The sequence below is a fragment of the Mustela erminea genome, chromosome 14 (genome assembly GCF_009829155.1).
Source record: "Mustela erminea isolate mMusErm1 chromosome 14, mMusErm1.Pri, whole genome shotgun sequence".
NCBI lineage: Eukaryota > Metazoa > Chordata > Mammalia > Carnivora > Mustelidae > Mustela > Mustela erminea.
The window spans coordinates 86,920,950-86,940,937 of NC_045627.1; the positions used below are offsets into that span (position 1 = coordinate 86,920,950).

At 47.8% G+C, this 19,988-nt stretch overlaps 1 protein-coding gene across 2 annotated transcripts in view; it reads left to right on the plus strand.

The window, feature by feature from the left end:
* Positions 1-19,988, plus strand: part of DOCK1 (dedicator of cytokinesis 1) — a 491,527-nt gene that overhangs the window by 101,953 nt on the left and 369,586 nt on the right. For both annotated transcript variants that reach the window (XM_032314015.1, XM_032314016.1), the window contains exons 17-22: positions 491-594; positions 953-1,136; positions 5,490-5,587; positions 10,086-10,175; positions 10,479-10,579; positions 15,339-15,473. In XM_032314015.1, the coding sequence (XP_032169906.1) occupies positions 491-594; positions 953-1,136; positions 5,490-5,587; positions 10,086-10,175; positions 10,479-10,579; positions 15,339-15,473 (712 nt within the window). The remainder of the gene's footprint in view (positions 1-490; positions 595-952; positions 1,137-5,489; positions 5,588-10,085; positions 10,176-10,478; positions 10,580-15,338; positions 15,474-19,988) is intronic.

The following is a 19,988-nucleotide window of genomic DNA, read 5'->3' on the forward strand; positions in this document are numbered from 1 at the left end:
TGTTTTTCCATACTGATAGCCAGTTTTCTCAGGGAATGGCCAGTCCCTACTGCACTGCCTTTTGCACTGTGTTTCCGGACGCCGTGGCTCCTGTTGCCTCTGGGCGTCCCGGTATTAAGCCTTGCTGTGGTCTTGGTTGTCATTTCCCAGACGCTGCTGGTTTCCTGGTTCGCAGACCTCCTGCCTCCCCGTCCTTTGTGCTCTTGAGCTTCTTCCACTGCTCGTGACCGTGGGAATCCGCTTGCATGTTCCATGAGGAATCTCTTCCTTGAGGTTCTGATTGGAGTTACTTGGAATTTACAGGTTAATTGGAGCACCACTGGTCCCATTAGGAGGAGTCTTCCTCCTAGTGAACACACTCCCATTTTTCCATTTCTGTTTCCTTTAATTCAGTGCAGTTTTGTCATGTCTTTGTGAAGGGTGGCCCCTGTAGTTTTTATGTGACATCGCCATGACGGCGGTGGACAGCGATGGTGGATTTCTCTTGCAGCCAAGGATAGATCTGAGAAAATATTCGCACTGGCCTTTGTAAAGCTGATGAGATACGACGGGACCACGCTGAGGGACGGGGAGCACGATCTCATCGTCTACAAGGTATGCTGCTTGCTTGGTGCTGTACTGCTGGGGTGGAGCCCTCTCCGACTCCGTCCTCCCCTCCGGGACTCCTGGGCTGAGCTGACGTTTCCTGTGTGTGTGAGAAAGCTGCTCTCTGGTTTCACTTACCTGCATGCATATCTCCAATGACTAGCCCTTTTGCTGTCCCTAATGAGAGAACAGGATGTGCAATAAATGTTAAAATGAATGAACCTGCACCCATAAGGGCAGCCGTTAAAATGAACAGTTTCGGACGTGATAAGAGCAAACGTGGATAAAAGGATGAAGGACGGATAGAAAAGAAGCCGGGGTCGTCGACTGTGACTTGCTTCTGACGTGCCCGTGATTAAACCCCCAGGCGGAGGCGAAGAAGCTGGAGGACGCCGCCACGTACCTGAGCCTGCCGTCCACGAAAGCGGAGCTCGAGGAAAAGGCGCACTCGGCCACCGGCAGGAGCATGCAGAGTCTTGGGAACTGCACGATCAGCAAAGACTCCTTCCAGATCTCAACTCTCGTGTGCTCCACCAAACTTACCCAGAACGGTGAGTCTGCGGACGGCCCCGTGTTCACCCTGCACTTTTCCTCCCTCAACCCCATCCTTTTCGGGCTCCCAGCCCACTCTCCGCTCCCAGCGTCCTCCATGTGCTGGTATTGGCCGGCACCAGTGTCCATGGACCAGAAGGGGGCGTGGCACCCGCTGCACCTGAAAATGTGCTATAATTTTGGTCTGGGAGTTAACCTTACAGACAGATAACCTTTTGGGTTTGCTTTCACTAAAGATTTTTGGCCACAGGAAGGTAGCATGATGTAAGGGAGAACCCACGGGTTTTGGAGTCCGATCAAAGACCGGGTGTGGAGCGCTTGCCGTGTGCTCACCCTGGAAGCGAACTTGAACGGGGCCTGGAAACTGAACCTCACTCACCTCGTCTACGCACACATGCGGGTGTGACATCTGCCTCAGAGGGCTTCGTGAGGGCGTGGGGGTTACACACGCCAGAGGATCTGAGCTACCCGCTCTGCGTGTGTGCCTTTCCATCTCCCAGTTACTCGCCCAGAGAATCACCAGTTAGCTTTACTTCGAAAGGCCGGCTTGGTGGCCTGGGGCACGCCTTGGTCCCCGGGCGCTGTCTGGCTGCAGCAGGGCTCCCTCTGCACACCTCCTCCATTTACAGATTCCGTCCCCCATGTGTGGCCGGATCACGGCCATGCAGAGGGATTGCATCCTCTCTCGAAACTCAGCTGGAAAATCCAATTTTTTCCTCTTCAACACCCAATATGGATTTTGATTATAAATGTTGGTTGGTATCTTGAATTGTGTCCCTGGGGATTGTCCGTAAATCTTGGCAGTAGTCTCGGATTTGTCAGAGGCACATTCATTGTTTGGACTCTAACCGGATAAACGTGGAACAAAGGGACCCCATCATCAGAAAGCCATGGCACTGGAGTGGAGAGCGGGCTGGGTATTCCTGCTTTCCATGCCTACTGTCTCCCTGCTGTTCTGCTGGCTTTACAGACTGTGCCTCCTCACCACTTGTCTTATGAGTCAGCCGTGTGGGGGAGCATGTCACTCAAATGCAGGAAGGCCATTTGGATGTGTCTCTCTAATGTTACTTTCATCATCACAGTTTGCCCAAAGTGTTATGAATTCTCCCAGCTGGTGGTGTGCAGTGATCTCCGTAAGCAAATGCAAACCCTTACCTGGGCATCAAGCTCTGTGCAAGTGTGGGGAGGGGTGCAGAATGCACTGGGAGTGTGCAGCTTTTGTGCCCAGGAGCACGTGGTCAGCAAAGCAGGTGCTGGTTTGGGACTGCATTATGGAAAGGGTGCCCCACTGGTCAAATGTTCCTCTCTGGATATGGTCCTGCGAATTCCCTCCCTAGCCTGACTGCTGCACTGTCTAGGGCCTCATTAAACTCAGGGCAATGGCCGCCTCACTGGTGAGTCACTACCCCACATGTGCGGCACGCGGCTTTTCATCACATGCCAGACGAACGAGAGCTGCCGGGTTATGCCGTTTTCACTACATAGGAAGTCACTCATCTTAGGCTTGGGTCACCGCTCCAGAAGTACGTTTGGAAGTTGTTATTTGGAACTTGAACATGTTTTCCCCACCAGAACAGTGTTCCAAAGAGCAGTTAGGTTGGGAGGCCCACACAGAATCCTTCTTAACCTGCGTATTGCTGGAGAAGGGGACTGGGAACCAGAAATCTCCCAAGGTATTAAGAAGCAGAAATCTCCCAGGGGTGTGAGGCCAACTCCTCCTCATACCTCCCAGCTCCCTGGGTGTCATCAGTCACAGGGTAATTCCCTCCCTGGAACTGAGGGAGCGGGGGCCCTGTTCTCCGCAGCGGCCGTTGCTGGGCAACAAGGAAATTCCAGGGTGACGCTGCACGCAGAGTCAAGGGGACCTCTTTCGGCTCTCGTTGCACACCTGCCAGTGATTCTCCTTTTTGGGATGGTGGTGTGGCAGGTGGTGTTGCAAGATGGAGCTGCCCCGCTTGGCATCTGAGCAGCGAGTCTCAGATTCTCATTCTGGGAGTCATTTTTCTGCGTCCGTGATTTGTTCCTGCAAAGTTCCGTTACTTAGGGAAAAGTGGTGGCTGAATTATTCATTGAGGTTTGTATTAAACATCTCTGTTCTCAGCATTACTGGATGCTTTGGGGTATAAAAGGAGAAGTATAGGATGTGATTTCTCTCTTCAATGAGCTTCCTATGTAATTAGTGAGAAGTCACAAAACACAGAATGGCCATGGGCCAAACCACGGTGGCTCCCTGGAATGAGGCCTGGGTCGGGGAGCGCTGGTCTGACCAGGTAGCTGGAGGGTTGATCGAGTTCTGTTTTCTTAAAACACACTGCCCCTCCTCAGAGGCCCTCTCCCACTGTTCATTTGCCAGCTTTTCATTTTCTCAGGTTTGCCATACAGAGGTCAGGCTCAGCCTCCCTCATACCTAAAGTGCCACTAACTGCATGAATGGAATCCAGATTATTAGCTAGTTGCCATTAAAAACCAGATAAATAAACAACTCTTATGGGCTGGAAATCTGCCTTAACCTTGGGGCCAAGAGCAGGTCTAGGCAGGATGTGGCCTTTGTCACTACTTTCCTTTAGGAAGGATCAAAACAGGTCAATTTTCATTTAGAAATGAAAACATCTTAACTTTCACCATGAATGGTTAAAATTTTTCACTTCCTGATCATCTTGTTGATGGACGGCTGCTGTGTCCGTCTTCTTGCTGTCCATCTTGCCTAGCACTTTCATCAGGCCACACCTTTTAGTTCTGGTACCAGCCCTGACTCTGGCAACACCGTACTCATTGTACAGATAGGTAAGCTGAGGTGGGGTTCCTTGTCTGGGGTCCCCTGATGGTGGAGTGGCCCAGCGGGTGTTTGAGTCTCTTACACAGTGGTTCAACTCCTGTTCTCTCTGTTTCCACGGGTCCCCTTGCCAGATGCACTTTGGAGTAAGGACAAAGAAATGAGAACAAATGTTTGGGTGCTCATCACATGAATAATGCCTTTTGCGTGGTTCTGTCCTTACTAGGTGTGTCATGTTCCCTGAAATGCTACCTATTGCCAAAATGGTATTTTTCTTTCCAGTATTAATTAGGTTGTGGTTGTTTTTTTTTTTAATGGAGGTACTTTGTGCAGCTGAAGTTTGTGCCCAATGAGCATAAATGGTAAATTGGATACACTTTGCTAATTGTGTTTTTTTCACATAATGGCATATGAGTATAACTTCCAGGGAAGATTGTGTAGGCCCATGTTCTTTCCTAGTGATGCTGTGTGTTCTGTCTTCATGCCTTCAAGAACATCTTGCTGCCTTAAACAAAGTCATTTCTGGACATTGTCTTCCGCATTTAGCCTGTAAAAATCCATCCATTCAGCCTATGGTTTTTCTGTTAGAAAACAAACAGAACACACATTCAGCCCTAAGAAACGAGCAGCCTTGGAAGGCCAGGCCAGGCCAGGCCAGACTGAGGGCAGCAGTTGCCCTGTGGTTCAGGCTCCCTATGACCTTGCTGTTTCTGTACCTGAAGGTACATTTCTTACTTTATGTTATTTAATTAAAAAAAAAAAGAAAAAAAGCCTTGTTCTCAAGCGGGAAAAAGCCATTTGGTGGAAGATTTCAGGGCCGTGCTTTGTGGGTGAACAGCCTTCCTCCAGACCCTCTGCTGGGCTGAGTCTACCTCCTTGCAGATTGGAGAGGCGAGCCCTTTTTCTTTAAGCTCCTGAATGCGTTTTAAAAACGATTTATCTGGGGCGCCTGGGTGGCTCAGTCATTGGGCGTCTGCCTTTGGCTCGGGTCATGATCCTGGGATTCTGGGATCGAGCCCCGCATCGGGCTGTCTGCTCGGCGGGAAGCCTGCTTCTCCCTCTCCCTCTCCCCCTGCTTGTGTTCGTTCTCTCACTGTGTCTCTGTCAAATAAATAAATAAAATCTTAAAAAAATGATTTATCTATTTATTTGAGAGAGAGAGATAGGAGACTTATAAGTGTGGGGAGGGGCGGGGGGAGGGAAAGAGAGAGAGAAAATCTCAAGTAGACTCCCCACTGAGCATGGAGCCTGCTGTGGGGCTTGATCCCAGGACCTTGAGATCATGACGGGAGCCAAAATCAAACAGTTGGCCACCCAACCGCCTGAGTATCGAGGTGCCCCCCAAATACATTGTTAAGCTTCAGTGTGGAAATCATTTCACAGGAAATGTCGTTGGAAATAATGAATTCAGCCATACTAGGTGTCAGGTATGTTCTAGAAAGAAGTGAAGTATGGAGCAGACAAATGTTTCCAGATAGGGTGGATTTTTCTTTTTCAACATTCTGTCAAAACCCTCGCCTGCTCCCTGATGAAGGGAGACAAAGCTGCTGAGGAACTGATCTTGGTTCTGTGCTTTCAGTGGACCTGCTGGGGCTCTTGAAGTGGCGTTCCAACACCAGCCTGCTGCAGCAGAACTTGAGACAGCTGATGAAGGTGGACGGCGGCGAGGTGGTGAAGGTAACACATGGGGTGGGGGCCCTTGCTCCATTTCTCTTCCCCGTGGGAGCAGACCTAGGCGCTGCCTCCACGGTGGCATGGGCTCCTGGCTATAATCCCTTGATCGGACGTGAACATGGACCTAGAAGTGGACAGGCTCCGGCTTGGATTCCGATTGGGAGGGCCATCTGGCTTCCCGGTGATGGGCTCTGGGGTCAACCTAGTCTTGGGTTCTGGCCCTTCTTCTAGTGGGTCCTCCCTGTGGGACGGACAAAGGTGAAATAATCTGTTCCAGGCTTCTTTCCTCTTGCTATGTAAAGGAGACCATGGTAATGCCTTCTCATAGGGTTGTTTGGAGGTTCATGAAACCTGTAGTCTGGATCTGGCACATGGGGGCCCTAGCATTCAGCCCTATTATTATCATCTTATCAGCATTATTACCATCCTCATTATTATTAGTCCTGGCTCATGAGTCACCTAGAACTTCTGTGGTTGACCTGGAGAGATGGGTGGTGTGGCATGAGGATCACAGCCCTGGGAGTCCTCTCTTGACCGTTTTTGTCCCCCTTGTGATCTTGGACTCATTTCTTAGCCTTACACAGAGCAGGCTCTGGAAGAGTGTCAGATCAGACTGGAGTGACCCGAGATCCCTTGGAGAGACCCAGTTATGTAATTCTTCTTTAGGGAACCGCTGCTTCTGATACTAGGCTGTTCTTGCCTCTCATTGGCTCTGATGACGTCTCCTTGTTTTTTAAAGATTTATTTATTTATGTTAGAGGGAGAGAGAGCGAGCGAGAGAGCATGAGTGGGATGGGCAGAAAGAGAGGGACAAAAAACATCTCAAGCAGAGTCTGAACTGAGCGCGGAGCCTGACATGTGTCTCGATCCCCTGATCCTGAGATCACGACCTGAGCTGAAACCAGGAGTCACACACTCCTCCAATCATACCACCTAGACGTCCAGACTTTTCCTTTTCTATTAGGAAACCCATTTCCAGTTTCAGGAGGCCCCATTTGGCCTGCAGACGATAAGCGGGTCCACACTTGCGGTGTTCTGTTAAGGAGGTGTCTGTAGCCAGGTCTTTCCGTCCCTGGCTCGGTCCTTCGCCCTCCTCGAGAGCGACTGCAGGAGACTGCCTTATCTCTGTAAAGATTAATTACTTAAAATGGCCTTAATTAAGCAGCAATGTGGTTAACTTCAGTATAAATTAATTTGGTTGCACCACTTTCTGAGATTCATTGTATAACCATTCAAACATCTCCTTGCTAATCTTCTAATTTTAATCATCTTTTTAGGTTCTTGTCTGCTACCTCTGGCTTGGACAATGTTAATTGCATTTTAAACTTCCTGGGTTCTGTAATAACTTCCCTGATTCAGAGGGAAACTGGGTGAATAAGTTAATGTAACTTTAGAAGATACACGGTTAATGAGATTTTGTCCTTTCTCATTTTTAAATCCCTGTATCACATCAGGAATTAGCTGTATTTCTGTTGGCCTATTGTTACACGTAAGGAGAAGATCTAGAACCATCTTGTCTTACTGTTGTCCTGCACTCCCCTTACCTGATCTATTATCAAACCCTGTTGTTCAGCCCTGGAGATGGTTTTCACCATCCCCCTCCGTCCCGTGTGCACTGGTACCAGCAGGTCTGGATAACCTGTCTGTCCATTGCTGGGGCATCTTTTGTATCCTGTTGGCCCAGAGAGGTGAGAGGATCTGTCTAAGGCCACACGGATGTTAATGGGAGGCAGGGCTGGAGGGCTTCCCAGCACTCATGGGGTTCCTTTTCCTCTGGGGACATCACAGACTGAACTTCTTATGCTCCTCCAAGGCCCCCTCCAACCCTTACATCCATTTATAACTGGTAGGAGAGAGATGACTTGATGCGTTAAGAGTAGTATTGGCTTATTTAGTAAAAGATACATGTGCCCATCTTGGTGGAAAATGAAAATGGTGATTATTTTGGGCCTCCAGTGGCTAGCCGTCGAGAGAGGGCAGGTGTCAAAAGGAGTGTGTTCGTGCGTCTGGGTGCGGGCCCTCCTTGGGGATCCTGGCATCTTTGTGCGTCTGTGGCTGCACAACCTAGTGCAGGTGGCTCCTTCTCACTATGGCCATGTTTCTGGGCTACTGATTATGACCTTTGTCTGGCTGGCGGGGTAGTCGACTGCAGGGACTCTGTGTGTGAACCAAGACGAGCCAAAGCTTGGCACCTGGCGAGCCCAATGGTGGTAACACAGGGCAGTTAGCAGATGGTGTAAAGGTTTGACCTTTGCAAAGGTTTTACAAACTGAAGATGCTAGGAGATAATACAAAAGTCATGAGGTGGTGTGGGCCCCAGTAACTGTGGGCTGGAGGAAGGCTGATATCCAGACCAGAATGTCGGGGTGAATTTTATTCTCCTGGTGCTTGTATGTGGCACTTTCTGGTATAAAATAGGTGGTGTGTGGGTAGCAGAGGTGAATGAGGGTTTGGGGTATCTGGCTGGCTGGTCAGAAAAGCATGTGGCTCTCGATCTTGGGGTCGTGAGGTCAAGCCCTAGAGATGGTTTAAATTAAAACTGAAAAGGAAAAAGAACATAATGAGGTTTTTATGCTCTGGTGGGTCTGAGATCTCTAACTGGGTTTGGGAGTACGTTCCTCTTCCTGAGGGAGATCTCGGCACTGGGTTTGGAGTTACACAAAGTTTCATAGCCCGAGGTGGAACCGTGGGGCAAGCGCTGGTTTTGGGAGCAGGTCCCGGTGGTTTGGTTCCCCAGTCTGAGTGCTCTAACCATTGGAGACCCACTGTGAGGACCTGAGGGCCCCTGTGGTTCTGTGTTGTGTGCATGGGCTGAGCCTTCCGGGAAGAACCTGGACTGGACATCCCATTCAGCCATTCCTTTGACGCCACTGCTGTGGGACCCTCTAGCCTGTTCTTTTGTTTTGCATAACAGCTTCATGGAGATAGAATTCACACACAACGAAGTGCACTTAATTTCCGTGGTGGCGGTATGCTCAGGAGTTGGTGCCACCATCTCCACTGTCTGGTTCCAGAACATTTCCATCACAAGAGAAAGCAACCCTGTAACCCGTGGGCACTGACTCCGTCCTGTCCCTGCCATTGTATCTGCTTTCTGTCTCTATGGATTTGGCTCCTCAGATGACATTTTATTATTTTATATAAATTGAGAATTATACAATCTGTAGCCTTTTGCGACTGGCTTCTTTCAGTTAGTATATTTCAGAGCGTAACATGCCACATGTTAGAACGTCATCCCTTTCTGTGGCCGCGTAACAAATATTCCGATGTATGGATTCGTTCTCCCATTTATCAGCTGGTGGGCATTTGGGTGTTTGCCACATTTTGACATTTATGAGTCAAGCTGCCGTGAATATTTGTGTACAGGTTTTTGTGTGATGTCTGTTTTCTGTTCATTTGGATACATGCCTACGAATGATTGCTTGTGCGGCAAACGTACATTTAACCCTTTGAGGATCTGTCACCCTGTGTTCGAAACTGTTGTACTATTTTACATTTCCACCAGTGATGTGCAAGGGCTCCAGTTCCTCCACATCTGTGGAGTACATGACACTGCATCAGTGTAGTACACTGACTGTACTGCTCAAGTCCTGATGAATGCTTTTTCAGTGGGTGTGAAGTCACATCTCACCGTGGATTGGGTATGCGTGTCCCTGATGACTCATGGTGACATATCTATACTTTATACTCTTTTATGTCCAGGATTCCGTCATGTGGCCTTCCGCCTATTCTTGAACTCCCCCACTAATGGGGAACTGATTACCTCCAAGATAGTCTTTCGTGGTCTGTCTTACACTTCTTCCAGGAGAAGATGGAGATAGGATTGGAAGCCAGTTTCTAGTGTGATATAACTTTGGTGTCTCCTGATTTTTATCTCGTTCTTTAATTAATTCATGATGGTTTGTCGTTTTGGGCCCTAATGTTTGTTTGGTGAATTATAGTAGGGCTATAAAAGGAATTAGTAAATTCCTCTTGAATAAAACATGCTTCCTAGTGTTCTGTCGGGTGCCCCAGTTTCAGAGTCCCTTGCCTCTTCCGTCTGTGGGCATCTGGGTCTGTGGAAGGTCCTTCATTATACTCAGCTGGATGTTTGTCTCTGTGCGGCTTCTGCCTACTCCTTGGCTCAGGTCCTACACTCGAAAGAGCTTGGGATGAGGCAGAGCCGGTCCTCCGAGAGCTGCTGTTGAGCCCTTTGTCCCCGGACTGGTGAAGACCTGGAAAAGGGTTGGGAAAGTCTTATAGGGAGGGGACCACAGGGCGTTTCCCTGTTACCCATCCTCCTCTGCTTGGCGCAGGGTGCCATGCCTTTGTTCTGAGTTCATTCATCTCCGTTTTTGTCTTGTGCATCGCATGGCTGGGAAGAGCCCCTGAAGTGTGTGGCTTCATTGGTGACATTTGGGAAAGGTGGGTGTTTGGAGTATGGCCGAAGAGGGTAATTACTCTAGGTTGGGGGCAAGTGAGGTGAGTTGACTCTGTCTGCTGACATTCTGTGTGTTTCTAGTTCCTCCAGGACACCTTGGACGCCCTCTTCAACATCATGATGGAGAACTCTGAGAGTGAGACGTTTGACACGCTTGTGTTTGATGCTCTGGTAAGAGGCTTCTGCGTTTCATCTGCTCAGGTGGGGAGGAGCTTTTCATGCTCCAGCCTGTGAGGCTGGGGGAGGGCATCCCTCCCGGTCACCTTGGAAGTGTTTTCTGTTGTAAATCCAGTCAAAGCAGTTGGGTTGTGAGGCGGTTGCTTTCAGCAGGAAAGTGTAGCTCAGCTAAGGTCGTTTCTGAGGTAGAAAGAGGGACTGTCCAAAAACGTTTTAGTTCACGGACGTGCAGCAGTGCCGCTGATTCAGATGCGGCCTGCCTTATTTTACTAATGCATGTGTTGCTTTGACCAACAGGTATTTATCATTGGACTAATTGCTGACAGAAAATTTCAGCATTTTAATCCTGTTCTGGAAACCTACATCAAGAAACACTTCAGCGCAACGCTGGCCTACACGTAAGTTCCTTTTTGTTGTTTCAAAACCAATGCTTTGTTTGGTGAGTTTGTTACTAAGTGCCTTTTTCATGTACTTTTGTCGTGGTTGGGTATGTGCCCCTGCCCCCAACTCTGAATTTACTGGGATAATTTTTATCGTTGTTCCCCTCGTAACAGGCCTAGAGATCTTGTTGAAAGAAGATACGTGAGAAATCCTACCATTTGGAATAGATTCTTGCTCTCCTCTCTACCTTCCATTTGTCTTTGAAATTTTCAGTTTATGCTCGATGAGACTGGTCTGTGCCTCACGGCAGCCTCCCAACCAGCTTTTGGCAAATGAATAAATAGATGTGTTCCTGCTTTGAGATTATTGGTGGTTTAGTGTGAATAAAATTCAGCTTTTTACCTCTTTGTGTATCTTTTTGTTCTTTAAAAAAAATTCTTTTTTAAAGATTTTATTTATTTATTTGAAAAAGAGAGAGATCACAAGCAGGCAGAGAGAGAAGGGGGAAAGCAGGCTCCCCGCTGAGCAGAGAGCCCGATGCGGGGCTCGATCCCAGGACCGTGAGATCATGACCCGAGCTGAAGGCAGAGGCCCAACTCACTGAGCCACCCAGGCGCCCCTCTTTTTAAAACTTTTTTGTTTTTTTATTTTTAAAGATTTTATTTATTTGACAGAGAGAGACACAGTGAGAGAGGGAACACAAACAGGGGAAGAGAGAGAGGGAGAAACAGGCTTCCTGCCGAGCAGGAATCCCGATGCAGGGCTCCGTCCCAGGACCCTGGGATCATGACCTGAGCCAAAGGCAGATGCTTACTGATTGAGCCACCTAGGCGCCCCCTATTTTTTTGCTCTTTAAAGAGGGCCTTCCTTTTTATTCTAGATGCTTCAGCTGTAACTAACGTATATTCTGACTGCCCACCCAGCTGCTCTGAACCTGCCCCCACAACCCCATACCTGGGCATCTCTCTGCAGCCAGAGCAAATGCGGTACGTCCAGGCCTATGAGGCGGCTCACCTGGTGTAGACCAGCACTGTCCGGGAACTCCGCTTCACCTGTAACTCTGTAGCTTACAAGTTTAAATTTCTGAACCTCTCTGGCCCTCAGCCTTCACCTCAGTAAAATGGGCACAATCTTACGGTTTTTTTGAGACTTTTAATGAGTTATTACACATTACGTATTTGGAGTAATCCTTGGCACTTAGAAAGCTGAAGCCATTGTTATGTTTCATTATTACTAGAATGATTAGGATGAATTCCTCTGCCTCTCTCATGGTGGGATTTATTGGCATTTATTCCAACTTTGAATTGTGTGTATGTTGCAATGAAAAAAGGAAGTAAATAATTTCTTTTTCTTTTTTTTTTTTTAAAGATTTTATTTATTCATTTGACACAGAGAGATCACAAGTAGGCAGAGAGGCAGGCAGAGAGAGAGAGAGGAGGAAGCAGGCTCCCTGCGGAGCAGAGAACCCGATGCGGGACTCGATCCCAGGACCCTGAGATCATGACCTGAGCCGAAGGCAGCGGCTTAACCCACTGAGCCACCCAGGCGCCCGGAAGTAAATAATTTCTTTCAGAATATTTCTCCCCTGAGAATCACTAGAAGTGGTTCTCTTTAGTGCCAGTGGCTTGAGTCAAAACTTGCGTGTGCCTTGACCGTATTTAAGTCAGAATCTGTTTCCTTGCATGTACGCAGCCATGAACTCTAGGTCAGAGGTCTGATGCTAGCTGTCTGTGGGACATCGGTCAGCCATGAACTCTAGGTCAGAGGTCTGATGCTAGCTGTCTGTGGGACATCGGTCATCCCGTCCTGGGCTTTTTTCATGTGTGCCTTGAGTGGCTGAGTGGGCAGAGAGCTGCCACGTCCGCATGCACACAGAACAAGCTGCCACTGGTCCTTTGTGCTTTCTAATAAATGTTTGTTTCAAGCAATTTGTTCTCTTTGTGGAGATGTCCAGTGTGACCATACTTTGGCCAGTTCCTTTCAGACCTTGGGGAGGGCGGACCAGGTGGCGCCATCTTGCTGTGGTGACCAAGCAGGGACTCCTGAAGTGACCTGTAAGCGGCTCCTCCTGGGCCATGATCTGTCTCTGAGTCACGTTCACTATCTGTGTCTTTATTGAAATGTGGCCACACGGCTCTTCTCGGATTAGCTTCCGTATTAGAGTTTCAGAGAGTCCGCACAGTGACTAAGCCTGCCATGCCGCCTTCCAGACCTTCTGTTGGCACCGCTTTCTCTGTGCCTTTGTCATAGGTGGCGAAGTGAATATCAGGGAGTCTCCGGCAAGTTACTGAATGGAAGAAACAGAGTCCCGCTCTGTCTTTAAGACAGGATGGCACTGAGCCGAGACTCGGTACCCTCCCATTCAGCCCCTGTGATCTGCAGGAAAGGAGATTCATTTTGCAAAATATCCTTATCATGTTTTGATAAAGTAGCAGCTCCAAGTGGCTCCTTGGCAGTGTGAATCTGAGTTTTTAAGCTTCAAAATACCAAGGAGATAACTCTGATTCACACGGCTCTAACCGAATCATGGAAGGTTGTCTCTGCATTAATGGAGTGCTCGTGGTCGTTGCTGGGTGGGGGGACGCCCTGGTAGTAAGGATCATCACAGAGGGTCTCCCTGCCGCTGCCCCTCTAGAAGCCTCGGCAGGCACAGATGTAGGTTGGACTCTCTCCGAGATAGTTACTTATGTCTTTCCTTGCGTGATGTTGAGATCTGACTTTCTCCAGAAAGGATTCTAAGAACTGAAAGGAACCTGGCCTGTAGCTCTTACCTGCCAGCACTCCGGGGACCTCCCTGCACGGGTGGTCAGGGTGCTGGAGCCCCAGCAGGCGCTGGTCTGAAGAGAGGCAGGCATCTGCTTTGGGGACTGTTCTTCCAGAAAACCAGCAGGGGCAGGCTCCTTTTTGTCCACAGAACTACTTTTCCTGGAGGTGGTGCAGGTCTTGCCTCCTCCTACCTGATGCCCCATTCGGTCTGCCCCTCACAGCCAGCACCAGGGGCTTCATCTTTCTGCCATTGCAGATGGTCTGGCTCACAGGGGTATGGGTCGTTGGACTTCCTTATTTATTTTCCGGATCTTCGTCATTCTCTTCCCAGATCCGTACCCATCCCTCCCTCTGTCCCTTCTGTCTGTCCATCCGTCTGTCTGTCTATCCATCTGTCTATGTATCTATCATCTATCTATTTATTTGTTTTTGATTAATCTGTTGGGAAAATTCCAAAGATGTGTTTTATGTAGTATATGTTTCTTGGACCATCCATGGCTTTAATAAGAAAAGGTGTCTGGTCAAGAAGCTTGAGAAAATAAGTTAAATCAGGTGAAGCAGGTTTTACGGCAGGAGTTTAGGTGTTCTCCTGTGCCTTGAGAACCACCAGAAGACATGTGTTTTGAGCTCCCTGTCCCGGTATGGGACCCGAGGGAATCTGTGGAGAGGACCTCTCTGGCCCTGCTTCTTCCCCACACCTTGCAGGGGGCTGCTCCTCTCAGAGTCAGGCTTCTTTGCTGGGGTTCTGCAACCTGATGAGTGTTACAAATGAATTCTCATGCACTTGGTCACCCGGAAAGCTCTTTGTTGTGATTTATCCAGACAGGGGTTATGTTCAGGACTGTTCAGAGGTTCTCCTCCATGCACGTTACAGCAGCTCCTATGGGCATCTTGTAACAGTCTCCACTCACACTCTGTTACGGACGGGCTCACAGCCTAGCTGGAGGTGCTGGCCGTGCCCTAGCAGGTTGTTTTTATGAGTATAATGAATATTTAAAAAGCCGCAGTGAGTTCTTGTTGATGACATGAACAGTTGGGGGTCAGAGCAGTTTGGTTAATGGGCTAATCTTGTTGGTGGTTATCCTATAGGCTGCACATATATGGCTAATTTTTGGAGAATTAGAGTGCAGACCGATACATTAGGCCCCGAAACTCCACGGAAGTTAATTTAGCTGTTTTTTTATGATGTAGAAGCACAGCTTGGGGGTCAGCCTCATGAACAGTGAACAACAATTATTAGTTTATGGGCCAGTAATAGTAGAAAATGTAGACGTCTGGGCAGAATTAAAAATTGATTATCGTCACTGCTGCCTCTATCATTGGGAAAAAAATGCATGCTCGATGTTGGAAAAAGCATTGCAAAAATATATATGGCGATGAAGAAAATGTCATCAGGTTTATTTACTGTTGGGAAAGGTAGTTCATCTCCTCAACCCTGGGCTTCTTGACTTGTAAATTAGGGATAATATACCTGTTTGTATGCCCAATTATTATTATTATACTCCAAAATAGTACTTGTCTTATTATGTTATTGTGACAGTTAAATTATATAATACATCTAAATGCTTAGAAAAACATCCAAAACTTAGAAAAGCAGTTTTTCAATGTTCACATCTCACTCCTGAGTGTTTTTTATGGCTCACTTTTCATCTATTTTGAATACATTTTATAAGTACAAGTCTACTGACAAGGGTGAACCAAAATAACAATAGCCCACTTGTGTATTTCTGTCCCAGTTAAGAACTGAGATACTGGGGGCACCTGGGTGGCTCAGTGGGTTAAGCCTCCGCCTTTGGCTCGGGTCATGATCTCAGGGTCCTGGGATCAAGCCCCGCATCGGGCTCTCTGCTCAGCAGGGAAGCCTGCTTCCTCCTCTCTCTCTGCCTGCCTCTCTGCCTACTTGTGATCTCTCTGTCTGTCAAATAAAAAAATAAAATCTTAAAAAAAAAAGAATTGAGATACTATAATCTTCTGAACTTACTAATTAATTTGTGATTCCGCTGTGATCAGGAAGCTGACAAAAGTGTTAAGGAACTACGTGGACAATGCCGAGAAGCCAGGAGTAAGCGACCAGCTGTACAGAGCCATGAAGGCTTTGGAGTACATCTTCAAGTTCATCGTGCGCTCTAGGGTCCTGTTCAATCAGTAAGTGTCGTCCGTTCAGCCCTCCTAGGGGTTTTGGGAGATCTCTTCCTTCCTTCCTTTCCCTTGTCTGTCTTTCTCCCTCCTTCCCTCCCTTTCTCTCCTTTTTCCTCCCTGGATTTGCTGTCTAGTGTGACAGGGCCGTAGGACAGGGCCGTCCCGCGCTGGGCTTCCCTCTCTTCGGGTGACTGCCGCCCGTCTGTGAAAGGCAGGCACAAGCTGGAGCCGCGAGTTCTGTTCCCACGTCTGGAGTTCGTGCGTGTGAGTAGTGCACTGACCCTGGAAAGTATTCCACGTTGGTCAGAGGTCTTGCAGGGTGTGCACAAGGATTCTGACGTTCTTTTCAGTTTATCTTCCTGCGGAACAAAAGCCTCCAAAGAGCAAAAAATCAAAACAAGCAACAACAACGAAAGGCCAAAACCAAGTTAAATTGCCTCCCTTGGGAAGGCTGTGGGACTTCCTCTCTTTCTTTCCTGCAACCAGAATGCTATTTTGTTTCTGGAGCGATGGGGTCACGTGTGGAGTTGACAGGGGAATGGACACTTAGCTGTTCAGCTCAGTGACTTCTTTCTCATCTTCTCTGGATGAATTTATGCATTGTTTTTGAACTTTAAAGTGGATTGGGGTGCTGATGACTTTGTTATTTTCTGGAGAACATTAATATTTTTCCAGATATCTGTGCGAAAAGCAGAACTCCAGGTGGCCCACGGTATGTAACTGTATGCCCGGCGAGATGTGGAAGCAGGATAGACTGAGTGTTGAGTGTTGCGGTGACTCTCTCTGCGTGTTTCTTTGGGAGGTCAACTGCTTTGGGTGACCTGCTGTGAGTGGTGTTGGTTCACGTGATTATTCAAGGCTGATGTTCTTGTCGTGAGTTCTACACACAGAGGTGAAGTTTCACAAAATGACATCCCTGTCACTTAGAGGACACACATCGCCTTTTAAAAGCACAGTGCTCTTGAAATTTGTGAGTGGAAACTAGTCTTTGAACCAGTGTAGACCCAAATCAATCCCTCGCTCTTCGTCTGCACTCTATCTTTGTTGGCCTAGGTGGCCTTCTTTAGAAGGGCCCAGGAGAAAGGGAGGGTATTCAGAATCCAATCTTGTGCATACACTGGTGCAGAAAAACCCCAGAGGAGCAAGTTATTGACTGTGTGTAGATCTGGAGAAGTCCTACACAGGGTAGGACCCACACTGATGACAGTGGTGATCAGCGGTTACAGCCCTTGTGTTGCTGGTTAAGGATCATTGTGCTTGTGTTCTCCGTGGAGTTGATACGATGTAGACAGCAGTCTCTGCACTGCCATTTGATTGTATGCAGACGCCAGTTTGAGGTCATCGTGCTGTCATTCCTGAGGACGGCGTGGAAGCCGTGCTACTTCATTTTGCTGACTATGGGGGTAGGCGTGAATCTCGTTGTAGTCTCTTTTTATTTTTTTTCTTTAAGATTTTATTTACTTATTTCACACAGAAAGAGAGAGAGAGAGAGAGAGAGAGAATGCACTAGGATGAGTGGTAGGGAGGAGCAGACTCCCCACTGAGCAGGGAGCCTGATGCGGGGCTTGATCCCAGGACCCTGGGGTCATGACCTGTGCCAAAGGCAGATGCTGGCTAAGGCTGAGCCACCCAGGTGCCCCTCAGCTTTCTCTTTTCTTTAGGGTCAAAGCCATTAATGATTTTCCCACTGCTAGTTGTGAAAGATGACACAGTAATGTAGGTTTTGTTTTCCTGGATTTTATTTTTTTTTCTAATAAAGTTAATTCTATGAAAATGAACTTCTTGGTACCCTCTATCTTGCTTTTGTGGATTTCCCCACTAATTTTAAATCATTAATTGCTCTAAACCAAAATGTACACTAAGGTAAGCGCATGAACTTGAAAGAGCAGTGTAGTTGGGTAATATGTATGGATTTTGTCATGTTTTGTTTGAAAGAATCTTAATCTTGTACAATGTATAGTCAATATGACATTGAGTCAGGAGTTTGATGATGCTCATTTTCTTCTTGAGCACACTGCTGACTTCCCTTCTCATTTGGGGATTAGGATTCAAAAGAAATGTGCATTGATAATCTATGTTGCTGTTCTTGTGGTAAATTCTTTAATCTTATATGAAATAATGTGGCTAGAAAAGACTGGGGTCATCCAAGTGGACCAGTGGCGAAGTTATTTCTTTCTCTTAATCTCTTTCAATCTCTAAGTACAAATGATGTGATATCTTAGAACCATGGTCCATAAATTGTTGAATTTGATCAATCTTACAGAGGTTAGGAATGTGATTGGCTGCTGTTACAGGAAAGCCCGACTTAACACGGCTTAATGTGATGAGCTTCACTTCTTCTCACCATATATATAACGTGGAGCCCAGAGAAAGATTCCAGGGTTGATGCACTTGGGCCCTGGTGTCCCCATGTGCTTGGCTCCGGAGTTGGCCTTCTTCTCCCACATCCTTAGGGTCTGTCTCTGTGTCTTCCGGCCCCACGCTGGTTCCTGCCCTGCCTTTCATCAGGACTGCATTCCAAGCAGCAGAGAGGGGAAGGTATGGTGTAAACAGCCTTCCAGTTCCTCTCCTTTTTTTTTTTTTTAAAGATTTTTATTTATTTATTTGACAGACAGAGATCACAGGCAGGCAGAGAGGCAGGTAGAGAGAGAGGAGGAAGCAGGCTCCCCGCTGAGCAGAGAGCCCGATGCGGGGCTCGATCCCAGGACCCTGGGACCATGACCTGAGCCGAAGGCAGAGGCTTTAACCACTGAGCCACCCAGGCGCCCCTTCCTCTCCTTTTAAAGAACTTTTTCAATCCCTACAAAGTGTCATCTCCAAACTGTGTCACATGACCACCCTAGATGCAAGGGAGATTGGTAAGGACTTTAAGATGGACTTACTGATGCTTTCAACAAAATCAGAGTTCTTATAGTAAAGGCGACCGGGAGGAATATATATTGGATAGGTGATTAACATTCTCTTCCTTATGCTTTTAACCTGAATTTCTCTTGCCTGACAGCTCAAAACGCCCCTAGCTTACTCTGGGTTCTGAAGTCCTACTTAATTAGGCCCCTGAGAGCTTTTCTCGCTGTTAGTTTGGGGTCGGTCTCTGAGACTCCTGTCACTAGTATCTCCTTGGCTTTAAGCCACTGGAGCCCTGTGTGACCCAAAAATGTGGTTCAGTCTTCTGTGCTGCACAGAAGCTCAGCAGATCCTCGCCGGTGACCCAGGGAGGTGTTTGATGTTTGATGTCCTGAAGAATGCCTTTGTTTTGGCGCCGGGTCGCATGTTGGGACAGATCTTCATCCTGCTGCCTGCCTTTGATCTGGAGTGGCCTCTGCGGGAGCCGTGGCCTGATCACGACGGGGGTCTCTTTGCTGGGATGACTTGTTTGTCATGAGCTGACACTGTCCAGGACAGAAGGGGAGAGAGGTCATGAGGCGAGTAGTAGCAGTTGCCAAAAGGCAGTGAGACGTCCCAAGGCTTCCAAGGCCCTTGTCCGGGCTTTCCTGACCTCATCCGAATACTGTAGTGAACACGGAGATTTCGATGACCAGGTCCTTCCCTCCTGCCCTTCCTCCCATGGCCCTTGCTTCTCCCACGTAAGGACTTAATGAGCTTCGGAGCCCTGACTCTATCCCCGACTTTAATAGTTTATTGGCCTTAGTTTTTTCCTAATTGCTTCCTAAATGTGTATCTTGGCTGTCTTCTTTGGTTCCTGAGGGCAGAGAGGAACATATGTTCTCTTCAAAACTTAGAACACAGTTGCAGCCACATTATGTAGATAAGATACTATTTCCTGCATTTAAATCTGTACTCCAAAACTGAGAACTCGGATTCTGTGGGAAGGAAAAAAACCACGGCCTTCAAATCACGGACCACAGGGCTGAAAACTTGAGTAGGATCTCATTCTGCTTACCCCCACTCGCCATGGCCCCAGATTTCAGCAGCTTTTCTTCTGTGATCATCAAAGGCATGAATTCTAGATGAAATAGTATTCCTCTTTCGTATCGGCTTCTGAAAGAGAAAGCAGTCCTGTGTCCTACCCAGGTGTCCCGTGTGTTTGCTCCATGAGAAGTTCCCGGCAGCACCTCTCGTGTGGTGCTCGCAGAGCTGGGGAGGAAGCAGATGAGGGTCCCGTTTTCTTACCTGTGCCACATGTATTAGCTTCGGAGGAAGACCATGGCGCTCATAGCTGGAGTTGACAAGAGTGTTTTCCTCTTTGCAGTTGGAATAAATGTTAGAGGTTCTTTATTTTTCTTCTCTCAAAATGGTCTGCTGTGTTTTCAGGTAATGTAGTACTTTGTAAAGTTCCCGGGTAATTGACAGTCATTATTCTCCCAACGAACAAAGAGGTGAAGCGTTGGAGATGAAGGTAGGGACGCTTATCCCACTATCTTTCTCACTATGCAAATCCATACTTCTTGTTTTGTTCAGAAGGCTCATTTTGTTTTGAAGTGAGAACAGCAATTTTAAAACTCTGGCCCAAAGACATTTGGTTCAGAACCCACAGAAAGATTCCTGACAGCCAGGGGCTCT